The following is an 18,450-nucleotide window of genomic DNA, read 5'->3' on the forward strand; positions in this document are numbered from 1 at the left end:
ATTTGTTCCTGTTGATGGGGTAACAAATATCCCAGGCTGCACTTTATTCAGAAGTATTCAGACCAGCCTTAAAACCTACTGCATATGGGTGTGGTATGTAAAGTAGCGAGCCGGCGGCTGTGTGTACTCACTGAGCAGAGACTCGATGACCACTCTGTAGGAGCCGGCGTGTCGGTGAGGCTGCCACTGGCCGCAGAGACTGGTCATTCTCACCTGGTACGCACTCAGGTTGGTCACCCCCAGATACACTGCAGGAAGGAAGGAGACATTAATGAAGTGTTGAAAGAGCACACATTTGAAAAAGCGCTGTCTAAATATGACATTGCAATATGCTGGAATTCTGTAACTCTGAACAGCGTGAATACCTTTCTCAGTGGTGACTGTAATTGCTACACAGAGGGGAAACTCTGGCTGCAACTAACAGTTGTTTTTAATGTTTGGACTATTAAATGGCAGAAAATAGTAAGAAATGTACTTCCTAGTTTCTGAAAGTCTTTAAGTTTTGAAATGTCATGATATGTCGGTCCAAAATCCAAATATATTCACTTGCAGTTATCCCTCTTTATAAAACTTGTAATCATTCTTCTGAAACAATAAAACTGCATATAACTCAACATCATGGAAACCACACACTATGGTGTTCCCAGATGACTGATTTAAATAAAGATCGGCCTGTTGGCTTTAAGGACACTGACGTGAGACTTCATGGAGTTTAGGAATTTACAAAGAGATACATAAACTTCACTGTCTTCTCTACAGAAGTGCCACTTGTGGCCCCGGGCGTGGCCCAACTGGCTGGGGCACCTGCACCGTACACCGGCAACCCGGGTTCGGTTCCCGACCCGTGGTCCATTCCGGATCCCACCCAGACTCTTTCTCCCACTTTCCTGTCACTCTCCACTGTCCTATCAGGCAAAAAGCCCCCAAAAAATAACTTTAAAAAATATATAAAGAAGTGCCGCTTGTGCACACACTCACAAACAAACCCACACACTCTAGTTATGTAAATGCTATGCATGCACATTCACTGCCGACTTTAAAAAGCGGCGCTTGTACTGAGAGACAGAGGAATGCATGATTCTGTGAGATGCTATTTTCTAGTTGAGCCACACACCCAATCTGCATTATTTTAGACTGCATGCAAAAGCATAATTTATGCACTAGATGGTGTTTTTGTAAAAATCTCAGCAGGTGATTTAATTAGATGGCACAAAGAAATTTTCACTTCAGCACCTTAACAGTATAGTGCAAATAGTAGGGGACACAATATCACACAGTTGAGAGTGAGAATGCTGTGATTAAGTCATTACATTAAAAGAACAGAACTTCCTGCAATGTCCAACGGGTAGAAAGCAGCTTTTTACTTCTTACTCCACCAACGAGGTCATGTCTTCAGTTTGGTATGTTTGTTTGTTGGTTTTTCAACTGCAGAGAAAATGACCGAACCACTCTTCGTGAAAGTTGTGGAAGCGTATAGCATGGACCAAGAAAGAAAACAGTCAACACACTTTTTTCACACGCACAGAAACAGCCTTGGTCTTCTCTTCAGAGTGCCATTCTAGTTTCTACTGCTTTACCTTCAGGCTCATTTTGCTATTCACCTTTACACCAGTACAGCATCAGAATTAAAGATGACGTGGACCCAATCTCATACTCAGTCTCGTCTTCACCAAGAACAAGACCTCAAGACACTTGAACTTATTCCGTCTTTGGTACTAATCCAATCAAAACCCTAAAGAAGTAATCCATCTTTTCCCAGCAGAGCGGCCTCAGACTTCTGTGGTTCCACACAGGAAGTGAAGGTCCCTGGATTAGAGTATGTGAAACTACTAGTAAATCACTGTTTATCAAACAAACTCTTTTGGACAGATTGTCAACACTTTTATTTTCCAAATCAGATAGCATTTGTGTGTCTGAACAACACCAAAACAACACGTTTTTTCAGTTGGTGATGTCCGGCGTCAGCTAACTACAACGCTATGCTTGTGATGAGGAAGCATGAATATACAGTACCATTTCACCATCCAGACAATTGAGCTGGCAAGCCGCACAGCCATTATAACGGCGTCTGTGCACAACTGTTGTCCTTTCCATGCTGTTCCACAGTGATCTGCTAGTAGCAGCTGCATGATTGGAACACACTCAATATAGAACATATTTGTATCATTTAGCCACGTGAGAAATGACCAACAGCTCTATACGCCCTGAGAAGTGTCTTGAGATGACTTCTGGTATCATTTAGTGCTGTATTAATAAAAATGGACCATATTGATGGAGGCTTTCAGTCAGAAAAATGATACTCTTGAATTTTACTAACTCTACCTACACTGTCAGTCGATATAGTAGATTGTATAGTCAATACTAAACTTGTGTTTCCCTTTGTGTTTCTCTATGTTTTGATTGTTTAGGTGATCAAATCCATGAAGAGATCACAAATGATTGACTCATGGGGTTAAGCTTTATCAAAGGTCAAACAATAAAGCTGTGTGACATCATTCCATTAATCTGGAGTGGACAACTGGCTTCATTAACCTCTGAGCAATATGACACACAGTCCGTTCATCTCCAGGGATCCCACTGGCCTCACATCATTATACTCTCTACTCAACACCGCCCTTCTCTCCATCTTTCCTCCTCCTTTTCTTACCTTCTCCAGGTTTAGCCACCTTCCTTTCCCCTCTTTCTTTGCCCAACCCCCCAAATGTGTCTTTCAAATTAACCAAGAAGTGCTTAATTGTCATGCAGGCGGAGGAAACTCTTTATTCAAAGTGCCTGTGATCCATTCAATGCTGCATGTTCGGTTATTTAGCTGATACTAGAGAGCTCTTATCCAGAGAGAAATAGGGTGGATGAAAGGGTGAGGTTAAGTGCACTGCTCAAGGACACTTCAAAAGGACACAAGTTTTTGTCGTTTGCTATGGCTGTCATGGAGATGGGACTGAAGACCTTTCAGGGTCAAAAGCAGCTTTTTCAGCAACAGGCCAGCCCACGGTGTAGTGGTTGATTATCATGCAGGAGAGGGAAATCCAGGAGAGGCTCCTACTTAAACGCTGTACTTGAAAAGCATTGATGAATCGAAACCTCATAGAGCCTCCGGAGGATCCTCAGCGCCGTGAGACAACTTAACTCTCCAGCTCACTTTAGGGCGGCGTTGTAATTAGTTGAAGTTGCCATTTAAAGTGTCAGATGGAGATCAAGATATTGATGTTGGTTGGTGTTCGGCTCCAGCCTCAATTAGATTAGAGGACAGAGGGAAGTGATAACAAGGTATATAAATGGTCCGCTTTAGAAAATGCCAACCAAACAATTAAGTTACCGGCAACAACACCATCGGAGAGCAGTGTGAGTCAGTGGGATCAGATTACATCATGATGTTGATGTATTTTTATAATGAGAACTTGTTTTTCCTTGAAAGGAAATTGTGGCTGTGCAGGGACAGAGTTATTGTGGGTAGATGATTGATTTAAAGTGAATCAAGTGGAATAAACTCTTCCTTCCCCCAAGATTTCTGCATCTTAGAAAAAAAAATTCTAATTAAAAGATTCAACGAGAGAAGTCAATGTCGATCACCTACTGTCCGTGCATGTGTTGAACAATCCAGAATATGATTCATATTTTAGATTCATCAAAGTAGCCCCCTTTGGCCTTGATGACAGCTTTGCACAGTCTTGGCTTCAGCTTCATGAGGTAGTACCCCGGAATGGTTTTCAATTAAAAGGTGTGCCTCGTCAAGTGTCAATTTGTGCAATTACATACCCCTTAATGTGTTTGGGACCTTCAGTTGTGTAGGGTTAGTGCACAGTGGATAACCCTATTTGTCTACTGTTGGAATCCATATTATGGGCCACTCAACTCAGTAAAGAGAAACCACAGTCAATCTTTACTAAGGTCAGTCGGTCCGGAACATTTCAAGAACTTTGAATGTATCCTCAAGCGCAGTCGCAAAAACCATCAAGCGCTATGATGAAACGGGCTCTCATGAGCAAAGGAAGACCAAGAGTTACTTTACAATAGTAACTCTTGGTGTATTCAGAATTGAAATGTATGATTGTATTGGTGGGAGAAATGAAGGTCTAAATCTTAAAATGATATCAAAATTGAAACGTAGGACAAAGAATATATTTATAAGATCTTTATAATTTCAACTTAAAATGTCATGTTAATGTTATTTTAAATTCAGTTCTGTATATCATGTTGTATTTGTTTTCAAGTTTTGTTTTGCTGTCTCCTTTACCTCGTTTCTCTTTTAAAAGTCGTTTCATCTTAATCAGACTTTTTTTTATTATTGTGAAGCAAACAACAAAAATAGACAAAATAACAGAAAACTTCAGCGTGCATAACTATTCAGCCCCCTAATGTCAGTACTTTGTAGAGCCACCTTTTGCGGCAATTACAGCTGCAAGTCGCTTTTGATAAGTCTCTATGAGCTTGCCACATGTTGCCACTGGGATTTTTGCCCATTCCTCATGGCAAAGCTTCTCCACCTCCTTGATGTTGGATGGTTTCCGCTTGTGAACAGCAGACTTCAAGTCAAACCAGAGATTCTCAATTGGATTGAGGTCTGGGCTTTGAATAGGCCATTCCAACACATTTAAATTCTTCCAGTTAAACCATTCGAGTGTTGCTTTAGCAGTATGCTTCGGGTCATTGTTCTGCTGGAAGGTTAACCTCTGTCCCAGTCTCAAATCACAGGCAGACTGAAACAGGGTTTGCTCTAGAATATCCCTTTATTTAGCACCATCCATCTTTCCCTCGACTCGGACCAGTTTCCCAGTCCCTGCTGCTGAAAAACATCCCCACAGGATGGTGTTCTTGGGGTGATGGGATGTGTTGGGTTTCTGCCAGACATAGCGTTTCCCTTGGTGGCCGAAAAGTTCCATTTTAGTCTCATCTGAGCAGAGCACCTTTAGGGAGTCGGACACATGCCTTTTGGCAAACTCAAAACGTACAGACACACCAGTCTCTGCTGTGGAACTCTGCAGCTCCTTCAGGGTTACCTTTGGTCTCTCTGTTGCCTCTCTGATTAATGCCCTCCTTGCCCAGTCTGTGAGTTTTGGTGGGCGGCCCTGTCTTGGCAGGTTTGTTCACCAACTTAGACTATTTTGTGCAGATCCATCGCATACAATTCAGTTAAAAAACATTTAAATTACAGGTTGTAATGTGACAAAATACATAAAAAGCCAAGGGGGGTGAATACTTTTGCAAGGCACTGTATATTGGGAATGAAATATTGGCATATTGGATGAAAATGGTAGAGTATGAGTCTTAATGATTCACAACTTCAATGGGTTTTTGAAAATGATTGTAAGTGGTTAAAGTTAATGAATTATTTAGGTATAGCATGAGAGCTGAGGAGCAGATTATTGCATCAGAAGGATTCCGGTTTGTTTCTACTTTTTACTCACAGGTCTTGGCCCTCCCTGAAAGGGCCTCACTGGATCCTGTGGTGTAGGAGGCGATGACCTTCACGCTGTACTCCGTCCCGCTCAGCAGGTTGACTATCAGCATGGTACTCACGTCCTCCCCCACGAACGTCTCCAGAGCGGATCCGGGAGCTGCACAGAAGGGGGGGGGGGCACATGTCAAGGAGGAGCAAACGGTCAGTGAGTGGAAGGGGTTCAAAGACCATCATTAGATTCAAATCCAGGGAGCAGGGCAGGATGGAAGATAACTGAAGTGCAAAGGAATCTGCAGGAAAAATGTGTCTGTGAATTCTGTAGTTGATCCATAACATTTTACGAGAGGAAGCTTTCTATAAAGTATGATTACTCATGGAAGAAAAAAATGGAACACCTGAAACCATTTACATTTTCTTTCCATAAACTTTCATCAAGCTCTTTTAGTCATTGCTGATAAGAATAAATCCTCAGTCATGGGTGTTTAAAGAGTACGGATACATTATTGGAGGCAGGGCCCCTTTCATTTATATAAAAGTTGTTCAATGGCACATGGAGCTGCAATGGGCTGTCTTTTGAGAAGAAAAATACCCGGATAATTTTGGGAAATGGGCACATAGACCATTCACACTGGCTCACGCAAAATGAATGAAGAGGGCAAATCATGCTGGATTTGGCTTTACGTGACCTGATGATTTATATAACGGGCATTCAAGTGTTCATACTTGAAATATGAGTTTCTAAAAATGATGTGTTAGTCTCATTAAAAATGTTTATTTCCAAAAGTGAGTCAATTAAAGTAATTACATCGAGTGACTGACATACGTCACTACGGACATTATTCAATTTTTCATTTAAAGAATATTTTGGCTATTTCCTTATGGCTAATTAAAGCATATGTTGTACATTTTGGAAAGGGAGTTTTTTCTTTTGGAATCCTGGAAGTTTAACCTCAGTGGAAATAATTAGTCTTTAATATAAGTGTAACCAAAATACAGGACATCAATGCTACAAATGAAACCAAATAAAATCACAATTTGATTCCAACAGCCATTACAGCCTAAAATCATGCGTTCTGTTTAGATATTATATGGTGTAGAATCTGAAAGCCATCGTTGAAGTGTTAAAATAATTGCCACAGCTTGTTCGTGTGTGTGTGTGTGTGTGTGTGTGTGTGTGTGTGTGTGTGTGTGTGTGTGTGTGTGTGTGTGTGTGTGTGTGTGTGTGTGTGTGTGTGTGTGTGTGTGTGAGTTACCAGATATCGGCTGGTAGACAACCCTGTAGCCCATGGTGGGGGAAGGGGGAACATCCCAGCTGATCCTGAAGCGGTTGTACCATTCCTCCGACACACGCAGGTTCTTAGGAGCCGAGAGGGGGACTGAGGAAAAATAAGAGCAGGTTTTAGTTTGGATTAGATATGTAAAAAGTCATTTTCTGAAATAAAATTAAAAGATTTCCATCAGCTAAAATTATGCCAAATACAGGTTATTCATCTTGACTTGAGCCGTTAACATGATGCATCACACAGTTTCGTTTTTTAAAAGGAATTTCCTGACCCATTTGATCCACACAATTTTTTTTTTATTATAAAGAGACATCAATTAAGGAAATCCATGTGGTCTAGAACCAGGGAAAGAAATAATGAAATGGGAAAATGAGATGGATGCGAAGACAAGAACTGAAGAAAGATGAAAGAAATGATAAAAAGATATTAAGATCAAAAGAGACGAGAGCAAACAGAAGTTGGAGAAAGCAAAAAAAGCAAAACTGAAAAATAAAGAAATCATATCCTAAGAAAAGGCGGCTTAAGAAAAAAGAAATGAGGCTATTAAAGGGAAAAAACTATATTTCCATAACAAAATGAACATGGTTTAAAGAAAATCCAATTGAATCTGATCAAATCTATTAATTAAATACTTTCCACAGATGTAATTCTCTGTGTCGGAATGATTAAAGGAAACAGTCGTGACACAGCAGAAAGTCGAGGGAGAAGCTGGGAGGAAGATAACGAGGAAGAGTCAAAGAAGGATAACACTTAATACAATTCCCACAGTCAGCACAGAGTTACAACTGAATGCTAAATTGAAAGGAGGTTTCACTGACAACGGGGAGAGAATTTTGGAGAACTCAACTAATGGCGGAAGGCATTAATAGTATATTTTAATAGGTGTTTTATTTGAGGAATCTGAGCATTTGTAACCTCCTGCAGTCCCTTCGGAACGTTTATCAATTTGAATCTTGTGAAGATCCCTTCTGTTAATGGGAAACCTGAGTCCCACGTGTTGTTGCGCATTTGAAATTTGAAAAAGCTCCCATCACCCCTCCCTGAGTATCCCTCCATATCACAATCTGATACCTCCAGATTATACTGGCTCTTCTGCCTCAATTTCTCTCTGCACCTACTGCGGCCGTTCTCCATTAAAAAGCCAATCATGCTGTTCAGTTCAGCCACAATCCCCCCTCAGTGTGTTCTGCGCCCTTATATGTTCAAATCCCCACGAGACACTCGCCTCTTCTGTTGCAGTATCTTTCCTCTCTGGTCCGGGCAAAATTCCCATCACCCTTTAAACTCATTCTGACATCCCTCTCCCCACTGTGTCTTCACTCTTCAGGCTGAGGAGTAATGACAAATTGGAGATTTAATGGCCAGAAAATATATGACCAAAGACACCCGTCCAGAGGCACCCGGAACATTCTTAGGACCATAAGAACCTATTGTGCTTTCTGAGTTCACAAAGTTTGTTTCATTTGTGGTGGAAGGGCTTAAGTGCCAGCATCCCTTGGGGTAGGAATCTTTACTTAAAGTATATCTTAAAGATTTCCGAACATATTGTTCCTTTTTCACCCAGAACCTCCAGTGAAATTATTGTACGCTATTGCTTTACTGCTTTCTTCAATAAGAAAGTTGTGCCCACCATCCACTATTAATCAGAAATGTTAATTTAGAATCTTAAAACGTTGCAAAAATGCAGATGTTTACATGCATGCACACAAATACAGAGTTATCAGATTAAGACCAGTTGAATTGAATTGTGGTCCAGGTTGTTAACAGCACTTGACTGTGTTCAGGTAAAGTGTAATCGTTAAATAGTATCCCCTCAAAATATGTTGCATCAGATCAGAGTAGAAATTTAAGTTAGTATGTGCTTGTTAATAAGGATTTAATGATGGTGTATCACCATATGTATATTTCAATAGATGATTTTATCACTATTTCGATTTCATTCAATGCCGACAAATGTTCATGTTGAATTATCACTCAGCTCTTATGCATTTAACTCCTCCTCTCTAGTTAAATCCTTTTTTTTTTACAATGAAAAAAACAGATCCTCAGTTTTACACGTCATCTTATTGTCCATTCTTTAAAATCTCCAGAGGTGTCCCTGAGCAAGGCACCGTTCCCTACACTGCTCCCCGGGCGCCGTACAAATGGCAGCTTTCTGCTCCTAACACTATGGGTCAAATGCAGAAGTAAAATCTCCTCTTTGTGGGACCATTAATGGTTCTTTTTCTCTCTTCTTTCCTCACTTTTTTTGAAGGTATGATATCAAACATTGTCTGGTGGTCTGACCTCCCTCAGTGGGTTACTCATCCCTCATAATTTTAATGTGCAGTTTGTAGTGTCACATTATATGTTTCTCTTTGTTTCACTGATAAAGCTCTGTATTCTCCCCCACGCCTCTCTCAGTGATCCCTCAGTGGATCAAATCATCAGATTGTTCTGCCTCCTCTGTCACATTATTTATCTTTAGTTTGAGGCTAAAACCCCAGTCATCCTCTCTGCATTCACTGTCATGCCTCCCTCAGCACTCACCCCACCCCTCATATGTTCAAATCCCCAGATTACAGCGGCTTCCTTTGTCACATCATCTATCTTCACTCTGAAAAACCCAATCATCGGCCTCCCTCTGCATTCCCTGTTGCTCCTCCCCCGGCGATCATCTCATCCCTCACTCCTAACAGGAACCATTCATCATCAGCGGGTGTCGAGAGCCTCATCGCTTAAGAACCGCCGAACGTCGTTAGCGCCTGCTAATGTGTGTAATGCGCTGCGCAGGGACATGTGATGGGACGAGGTGTAAAGACGAATGGCTTGAATTACGCATTAGCTGGAAGTGGAGTGTTTGTTCTGTGATGCGCTTGGCAGCAGAACAAATCATTAGCTCTGTCGGTGCATTCAGAGCAGCCATCAGTCACATTTAACAAATGGAGCGGAGAACGCTTCCCACATTGTTCTGTCTTCAGCTGCACTGTGAGGAAATAGATGTTGCACATTCAGCAACCAGGACAGGTTGCTATCCATTTTCCCTCCCCTGAAATTGTGGAGAGCGTAATAAGCTGCATAGAGACGGGGGGGCTCTCGTCTGAGAACTGCTGAGTTTGAATACCAGCTCAGGGAGGTGCCGCTAAGATACAACAAGTGTTGGGTTTAAGTTTGTTGTATTATAAATCGTTTTTCTTGAGTGGAAAGAAAGTAGAGGTGTAACATTTTTACAGACTTGATTTAATGTGATGTGGTCTTTTTATTATTGTGTTTTTACTGCAGGTTCATTGAAACTCTCAGTTTTTTTTACTCTGTCTTTTAATAAATCCACTTAATATTCATAGCTTTTATGCTTGTATTCTATAGCTGTCTTAATTTATTTAAATTTGTTTTGATTTATGTTTCCTCTTGGCTTTTTTAATGAAAGTTTGAAGTGTATTTAAATGCTATTGGAGCCTCGCCCTTTTTTTTCATTTGTCAGGTTTAAACACGTTTTCGGGTGGTTTGCACAACTCCAATAATCCTTTAAGACTTTAAATTTGCGTAAGTGGAAGACTCTCATAAGTCAAACATTAGCCATCTTAGATTAATATAGAAATGTATTTGAATTTACTATTACGAATGTGTTTTCCCTTAAATCATGATAATTAACATCAAAATTAGGTCTGTAATTCAGTGTTCCACCTCCTTTCTCCATGGGTTTGTATTTTCTGACAGTATTTATCCTTTTCATTTGGATGGTGCCAGGAAGGATTCCTCCTCCTCAGTCGCTCTCTAGCAAGTCCTGCAATATTTTGTTAAGCAAACAAGACTTCTCAAATGAGATGAACAGCTTACAATTTATTTTCTGCTTGAATTGCATTTTGCATTTCACTCAGAATTGACTCTTCCTATAAGGAGCCTGGTGTTTGGGTTTTCACACACCAACACAAACACACCTTCTAATGTTCAATATACATTTATCTTTGTTTGGTCTCTGCCACCTTCACCTCCTTTATAATGACTTTAAACCCGTTAATGTGTCCAGATCATAACTTTCCTGTCCTGGTTAATATTCAGTACTCTCATATCATTGTTATAGTGGACCATTTAGCCACTGAGGAAAGATATTTCCCTCAGGAGCTCCAAGCGAAATGGGAAGCCCAACATATATGTGTTTAGCCTATGTCAATAACTGACATTATGAGCTGCATATGGCCCATACTGGTAAGTTAAATGATAATTATACATTTTGGTACTTAAGAAGTCCATGCTTACTGTACACTTGAGGGTACGATTGGCAAATATGAAGGATGACAAAATAGATGATTTATGATCCATAGCTTAGACCTAACCAAAGCTAACTGTATTATTTTTAACACAAAACATACAAATTACACTTGCTGTTTTCCTTTAAAACTGTGAAAGACGTTCACACCATCAACAATATGCTTTGCTCTGTAGGTAGCATGAAGTTCTTCTTGTTTTTTATTCGCAGATTGCAAACCAAATTTAAGGAGCTTACCGTTGTACTGTATCAGACGCTTAGTTTGTAAAACAATCAAAGAATCATTAGTCTTTGTACGATGGCCGATAATTCACTGTAAATAATTACAGGAACACAATAGTACACAATATTTAACATTTCCCATTATCTGCCAATAATTAACCAGTCTGATATATTTCATTCATTCCTCTGAGACATAGCTAAAAGAGAGGGAAAATCCATCAGGTGGGAAAAAAAACTCTTCCACATGAATGGAATGATATTGTGACTCTGATGGATGAACAAATAAGCATCTCTTCACTAACTAAGTTAAACACATCAAGTTGATGGTGGAAGATATGTCCAAGATTTTTTCATAACTTTGCACTGCCCAAGGTGAGGTGAAAAGTCAGTTATTGGTGGTTTAAACATGAGAGAAATAAATGAAAAGACAAATGATTAGAGCAACTAGACATGAACTCACGCGTTCGTCCCATCCGCGCCGCTGGGGGTCCTTCGCCTTCAGGGTAAACAGGAGTGATGGCGATTTTGTACTCCGTGTCTGACAGCAGAGGCTGTAAAACCAGGCTGTTCTGACCTGTGGGTACTGTCCTCTGTAAGCACAAAAAAATCACCTTAAGTTAAAAGGAAGATACATGTGAGAGTCCAACCGGCATATGTTCTGGCTGTGGTTCTGCACGTTCAGCAGGCAGTACTCCTAGCTCCTCCTGTCCACTTGCCAAAGTGTTGTACGGTCAAAACATTAAACCCCAAATTTTTCCCGTTGGGAATGACAATATATGCTAACTACATTATCTTACTACACAGTTCTCTTTGTTTTGTTCATCAAAAGACAAACAAACATGGATCACATCACAAGTGGATATGTCATGATAGAATAAATCTTTGGATGTTAGCTTTCTTCAAACTTTAGCTTCCACAGAGTTTGTCCTGTCCTAGTGGCTGGTAAGTGCCGGCAAGCTAGCCAGCTAACCTGCTACTCAGTCGGGGGTGTGTTTCACCGTAGCAGACGCCCCACCGCAGCTGAAATACTGTTGTGTGTCCATCAGGACATCCTCATATGATCCAGAGATGTGCATTGTACTTCCAATACACCAAACACTATTGAATTTATTGTCTATTTTGTGTGGCTGCCCTGTATGCGTTTCATTGCTTTTTACTGTTATTTAATCTCTTTTTACTTCATTGTAAGACGACCTTCAAAAATATAATATATTATTATGATACAATTCTTTTTATTATAATATGTATTAATTGAATTTGTTCTGAAATGTGTCTCATGAGGTAGAACGAGCGTCCACCAATTGGAAGGTCGGTGTTTGATTCCTAGTGGGTCCATGGGCAAGACTCCTAACCACAAATTGTCCCTGATGGCCAACGACGTGGATGGCTGATTTCTTACTAAAGCCGTTGAGGAACAAGCAAATGTTTAATGGACCACATTAATATTAATGTGGTCCATTAAACATTTAATTGATGTGACATTGCACACATTCTCAGCGATCAAACAGTGCCAGCTGAAATGCTAATGGCAGACAGTATAACAGTCTGACTGTCCCCCAGACTCTGCAGGACAAACACATGTTGAGAGTCTTTAATGAGGACTTCCACTGGGTGTGTTCTCAAAATAATTGCTCTTGGCCAAGATATGTTATTTAACAGGGTGTTATAACGGGACTTGCAATGAATATAAGACCTAAAGATCACAAAAAAATACCCATATATGTTTTAAGTAACACTGAAAAGTTTATGAAAGAGATTTGATTTTGTCATGATCTTGGATTTTATATTTTCAGTTTTATTTTGAATTGTTTTTTTCCAGCTGTATCATGTCTGTTTTAATCCTTGTCTTTGTGCGTTTTCGCGCCTTTTTTGAATTTCCTGGTCTTATTAGTTCAACTTGATCGCCTTTAGCCCTGCAACCGCTTGGCCTTGTGTAACCCTGCATGTAATCCCCTCATAAGTTCTGCTCGTAGTCCTGTTTTGGTTCTGTCTGTGTTGGATTCTTGTTTGTCGTACATCTTAAAGTTATGTTCTGTTTTGCCATGGTTTGCCTGGATTATCTGTTCATTGCATTTTCGTCCACCCTGCTCTGGTTTCTTTGATGAAATGTGGTGTATTACCAACTCAAGATCCTCCTTATTAGACTTCCTTTGGGACTGATTCTTCAATGAACTAAAGAAAAGCAAATTAAAATATTAAAAGCGCCGACAAACATGTGTATTAGCCTATTAATGGAGGTGAAGCGCTGCAAGCTGCTGAAATTAGGCTTTCAGGTTTTAGGAGCTGTAGAGGTTAATTGTGTCCAGGTTTTCTCTTTATACCTGTCTGTGAACTTGGCCTTTTGTTAAACCTAATCCCTGAATGAGTCATCCATCCAGGTGAAGGCATGCTGGAGACAGAACTTGCTTTTTACCCTCTGGCTTCTTCTGTTCCTTTGTCTCTCAATATCTTCTTCTCTCTATCTGCTGCTGTTAATAACTCCTTAACTAATATCAATTTTTCCATGAATCTTTATACATCATTACTGTTCATATCACACACCATAGTTAAACAATATGACATTATGATATTGTCAGTTGAAGTCTAACATTTTTCATGGTCTCAGATTTATTGTACTATAAACCAAACCTGGTTAATCAGTCGAAGACACTTTCAAACATGTCAGAATTCCACATATTGTGTTTTTTTTCTTCAAGTCTTGGATGTTCAGAGAGTTCTCAAGCACTGATTTTAACTCCAGATAAACACTGCTATAGTTGTTTGATCTTGGTAGAATATATATTTTGTGTGTTACCGGTTGATTTTCTTTGTGTGCACGTGGACAACCTCAGTTGTTTCATTCCTCTGTTTCTCTCTTTGTCTCGGTCTGTCTGTCTGTCAGCCTAGTCTGCATTCTGATCATGTACAGTCTAGCCTGGCCGGCTCTGTCCACAAACCACCAACTTCACCCCCAAAAATTACACTTTTTCAGACGTGTCAGTCAGACAAACACTGCAGGCCTCGACAAATCAATTTCAGCCCAGCATGATGAAAAATGCGGCAAGTCTCTAAACTGTCACCAAGACACACCAATTTGAGAAACCAGCCTAAAGCTAAACTCCTTCTACTCCACTTTGTAAATGCAAACATGGCTACATTAAGTATTTATAGGATTCAGAAACCCAATCTAGTTTTAACAAAGGCTATGTGCAGGCCCAAAATATTAAATAGGATCCATGTGAGACCTTGCCTTAGCTACAATGCTTGGAGGCAAACTGCATGTGGTACACAGGTGATGGGAGTCAATTTAAGGTCACCACTGGAAATGTATGACAATATATTCGCTTAACTGCACACAACTTTGCCGCAACAAATCAGCCAAAGAAAGGAAACAATCAATCAATCAATCAATCAATCAAATAAGTATCCTACCCCGACTCAATAATAGAACCGACTCTGCTAACTCTACAGGGACCCCAAGGGGCTTCCCAGTGGGTCTCCGTTCCGTACAAATATCTAGCCAGGTAGCCAGGTCCTAAGGATTCAGTATACAAAATAACACCACAAGACCTCTGTTGATTCAAAGGCAGGGGCCCCTGAGGCCATGACTACAGTGGTGTACCGCTTTCACTCGACTAGCGGTAAAACGGCTCTGTGCTGGCTGTGCCGTTGTGTTTCTATTGAGAGAGCATTGCCAACCAACTAAGTGGAAACACTACCCTTGTGGTTGCGCTCTGCTCAAAATTGTCACTGCTTGATCTTTCACTACACAATCAATAGGATAACAAGCAGGGGAGGCAATCACAGCAATTAAACAAATAAGCTCTATTTCACGGCAAGGCTCTGCATCACACATCACGGTGAGCAAAGAGAAAATTGCGTGTTATGTGAAGGAAGCTGAAGACCTCATTATGGTGTGTGGGGATACTAAATCCATTGTATAAAAGAGTCTAAAAAAATAGATTTATAGATTTAGATTTAAAAATATGTATAAAAGATGTATTTATCTGGTGACCAGTAATGATCCCAAATGCTAGTTTAAGACCTTCCTTTATATTAGTATGATGTAAATAATCGTCATATTTAGAGCAAGATAGGTATGATTTAGGATGTAGCTATTTTGTGTGCGACAAGTTGATAAAACAGGCATCCTTTTCAATCAGGATAGAGCCATCGCAATGGTTATCCATCCCAAGGTCCACAATCTCATCCAAATATGGTCACTCCTGAATCCAAACAAAGCAACTTGCCAAACTTGAGTTTAAAAACAAATAGGTGACTTTGCAGTAGCTTGTCCAATTCCTATTATCAGTCGGGATTATTAGATTGGTGAAATGGCAGCAACCGAGAGAGACTGAATGAAATCTGGAAACAAACCGGTCCCAAAATTGACTGGTAAGGGGTCAAAGGTCACAAAGTGTGGATGGTCCAACGTTTCTATGAAAAACTATAAACTCTAAAAAATCTATGACAGAATGAAATCCTAAAACGTTTTAAATCCCCCCATGACCATTTTTTGCCTTCGGGAACAACATGTTGTTGCAGAGCAATAATAGCGGAAATTCTGTTTACACATTGGTGAATTGCAATTGAGGCCCTGCAGCTTAGGTTTATAGGACGCTGAATGAAGCAGCTTAGGGAAATAACACTGAATCAAAATCACAGATGTGTATGGACAGATGGCTACATAGTTGAGTCGCCCCACGGCAACGACAGGTAAGATCGGGACAGAGCCATATGAATGGACATAACCATTAACTTCAATATTTATATGCATGAAAAGAGCTGAGCATCGAGGAATTCTCAACTTAGTGACAGACTTTAGTGCAATTAATTAAGTGCCCTCAAGCTGCCGGTATCTTTTTTTTGGCCCATCGGGGGCAGTAGCAATCCAACACAAGATGAGTTACAAAGATGAGTTACAAAGATGAGCTACAAAGATGATTATGTTTCACAAATAACTACCTCTTCACATCCAGCAGACGCAGAGCAACATCCTCATTTCTTTGGAGTAGTGTCATATACTCTATATTTAACACAGTATGTCGGTCTCCTTTAGCTTTCAATGTTCCACTTTGTTAGTTAGCTGGTCTCTAACTGTGTCAGCCTGCTGTTTGCTGCTGAGCAGTTAATCTACAGTAGCTTTATTAGAAAACAAATTAAAGATAAATAAAACACTATAAAAAGCTGAACAAATCTGAGGAGATGTCAATACTTTCCTTAGGGGTTCTCACTAAGAGAGACTCCTAACATTCATTTAAAAATGTTGATTAGTAAGCCTTAAGATAACTCCAGGTGTCCAGATTATCTGGCACAAATTAAATCATTCTGATAAATCCTTTCTTGCTCAACAACATGTGTTTATAATCTGTGCTGCATCCATCTTAAAACAGGCTTCTACAACTAAAACATAGACCAGTGAATATGACATGTGTGTCATCGGGGCAGGTTAGTCACCAGCCAGCAAAATGATGGACATTTGAACAAAACACTGAGGTTTCAGATAAAGTGATTGGAGTGCCTCACAAAACTATGTGGAGCTGCTGGTCTACGTGGATAAAAGCAGTGACTAGACAAGGAAGCACAAACTACTGGGTATACTTGGCAATGACAACAACAATTTTCACTCTCCAGACTGCTCTTTCAAAGGAATAGGGAAAAAAGTGTGAAGCCAAAGCCACCCAAAATTAAAGTTTTGGACTTTGCAAATCTTCAACCAACAACAATTGTTGTTTTTCAACATTTCTATCAGAGAAGTTTCCACCCCTCTCTTAAATTAGGCAAGAGCCGATAATTGAAGACCATATTGCTCTGGTGCGAATAAATATTGGATACCATTACTGCAATTAAGTTTTTTTTTTAAATGTTGTAATGGTGGGAGTTCCAACATATTAGGCTACATTGTACCTAGATGTTGGATACTCATGAGGGATGGATGTATACTCACTGCATTTCTTTCTCTATAGGGATCAAATCAGATAGTAGGAAGCCAAGAGAAGCAAGACTTTAGGCTATGGCGTTGTGTTAAACACTTTTTTTATGTGTGTTTTTAAACGCTGAACTGATCTAATCAGGTTTGAAAGCACTTTCCATAAAATTGCTGCGTAAAAACTGTGATTTAATTACATTTAATATGATTTGGTCTCAACTACTGAGCCAACATTCCATCCACAATTTTGTAAAAGCTATTAACAGTTTAAGACCAAATTCCATGAGTAAAGATAGAAATCAATCGTATGTAAATGAGGAGTTTCCTTAGGTTTTAAAGGCTGTTGTCCCTCCCTTGGCAGCTAGAAAACGCAGAGTGAAACTTGCTCTGGAAGAGAAGCCTGCCAGTTTTTTTTTTTTCCCTCAGCTGAGAGACATCTAAATGGTAGCTTTTGAGCGCAGCACTTGGTGATTCATGACCTGACCGGATTGCCAAACAGAGCCCACAGCTGTTCGCACTTTGATAAGAGATCTCATTTAACAGGCCGCTGGTGTGAGCAGCTGGCGGCTCTTTATTGTCAGGATGAAAAGGCTGATGTGGGACCTGTGGGCAGCGTCGCCCACAGACACACAGTGGGGTGACAGCACAGAATCACGCACACCAATACACAAGTGTCCAATCAGACTTTCTGCAATATGGAGAGGTTTTTGTTATACAACATTTTTTATATGACGCAGGTACATGACAGTCATATCAACACGTATTTAGCATCTTAATAATCACCTGTCAACCGTTGAGCAGGGTCCATACACAAAGTACATTTCCACCATACTAAAACTGAATGTTTTTGCGTCAGTGTTTGTTTTCAATAAAACTATTTTCTTTATTCTCTCTGCCTCTTTTTGTGGCTCATTAGTGTGAAAACCTGCCATTCTCTCTCTGTATCTCTCTTTCTCTCTCATGAAACTCTTTTGAGGATCTGCCACTGTTTTCATCATCATTCTCCTCCTGTCCCTCCCTCTCTCTTTCTAATCGACTCCCCTCTGAAGGCCTGCCATGAACACAGTCTTTGTGTCCCTCCCCTCTTTCCTCCGGAGGATTTTCAATTGGAAGGCCTGCCATCGTCTTCATCAATAATCTACCTCCTTCCTTTGAAGGCTGATTGCAAGAGGGATTTGCAGTTGAATCAGGCCCCTTATAGCGACCTTTTGAGTTCAACCCAGTTCAAACCATTGTGTATGCTGTTAAAAAATAAAATCTTCTGAAATGCTATTACAACCGATTCCTAAGGAAGTGTGTCTTATGTTGAAGCAGTTTTGTAGTGGCCAAACAGCGGTACTACAACTTATGTGTCAGTCTATGACGTCACTGAGCCCAAACATATTTTATACCA

The 18,450-nt window shown here is 40.2% G+C and overlaps 1 protein-coding gene across 1 annotated transcript in view; it reads right to left on the reverse strand.

Moving 5' to 3' along the window:
• Nucleotides 1-18,450, reverse strand: part of LOC134874761 (collagen alpha-1(XIV) chain-like) — a 182,328-nt gene that overhangs the window by 85,616 nt on the left and 78,262 nt on the right. The window contains exons 20-23 of the mRNA XM_063898918.1: nt 11,610-11,739; nt 6,652-6,774; nt 5,406-5,555; nt 132-248 (exon numbers count right to left, since the gene is read on the reverse strand). Of these exons, the coding sequence (XP_063754988.1) occupies nt 132-248; nt 5,406-5,555; nt 6,652-6,774; nt 11,610-11,739 (520 nt within the window). The remainder of the gene's footprint in view (nt 1-131; nt 249-5,405; nt 5,556-6,651; nt 6,775-11,609; nt 11,740-18,450) is intronic.

The sequence above is a fragment of the Eleginops maclovinus genome, chromosome 13 (assembly GCF_036324505.1).
Source record: "Eleginops maclovinus isolate JMC-PN-2008 ecotype Puerto Natales chromosome 13, JC_Emac_rtc_rv5, whole genome shotgun sequence".
Taxonomy (NCBI): domain Eukaryota; kingdom Metazoa; phylum Chordata; class Actinopteri; order Perciformes; family Eleginopidae; genus Eleginops; species Eleginops maclovinus.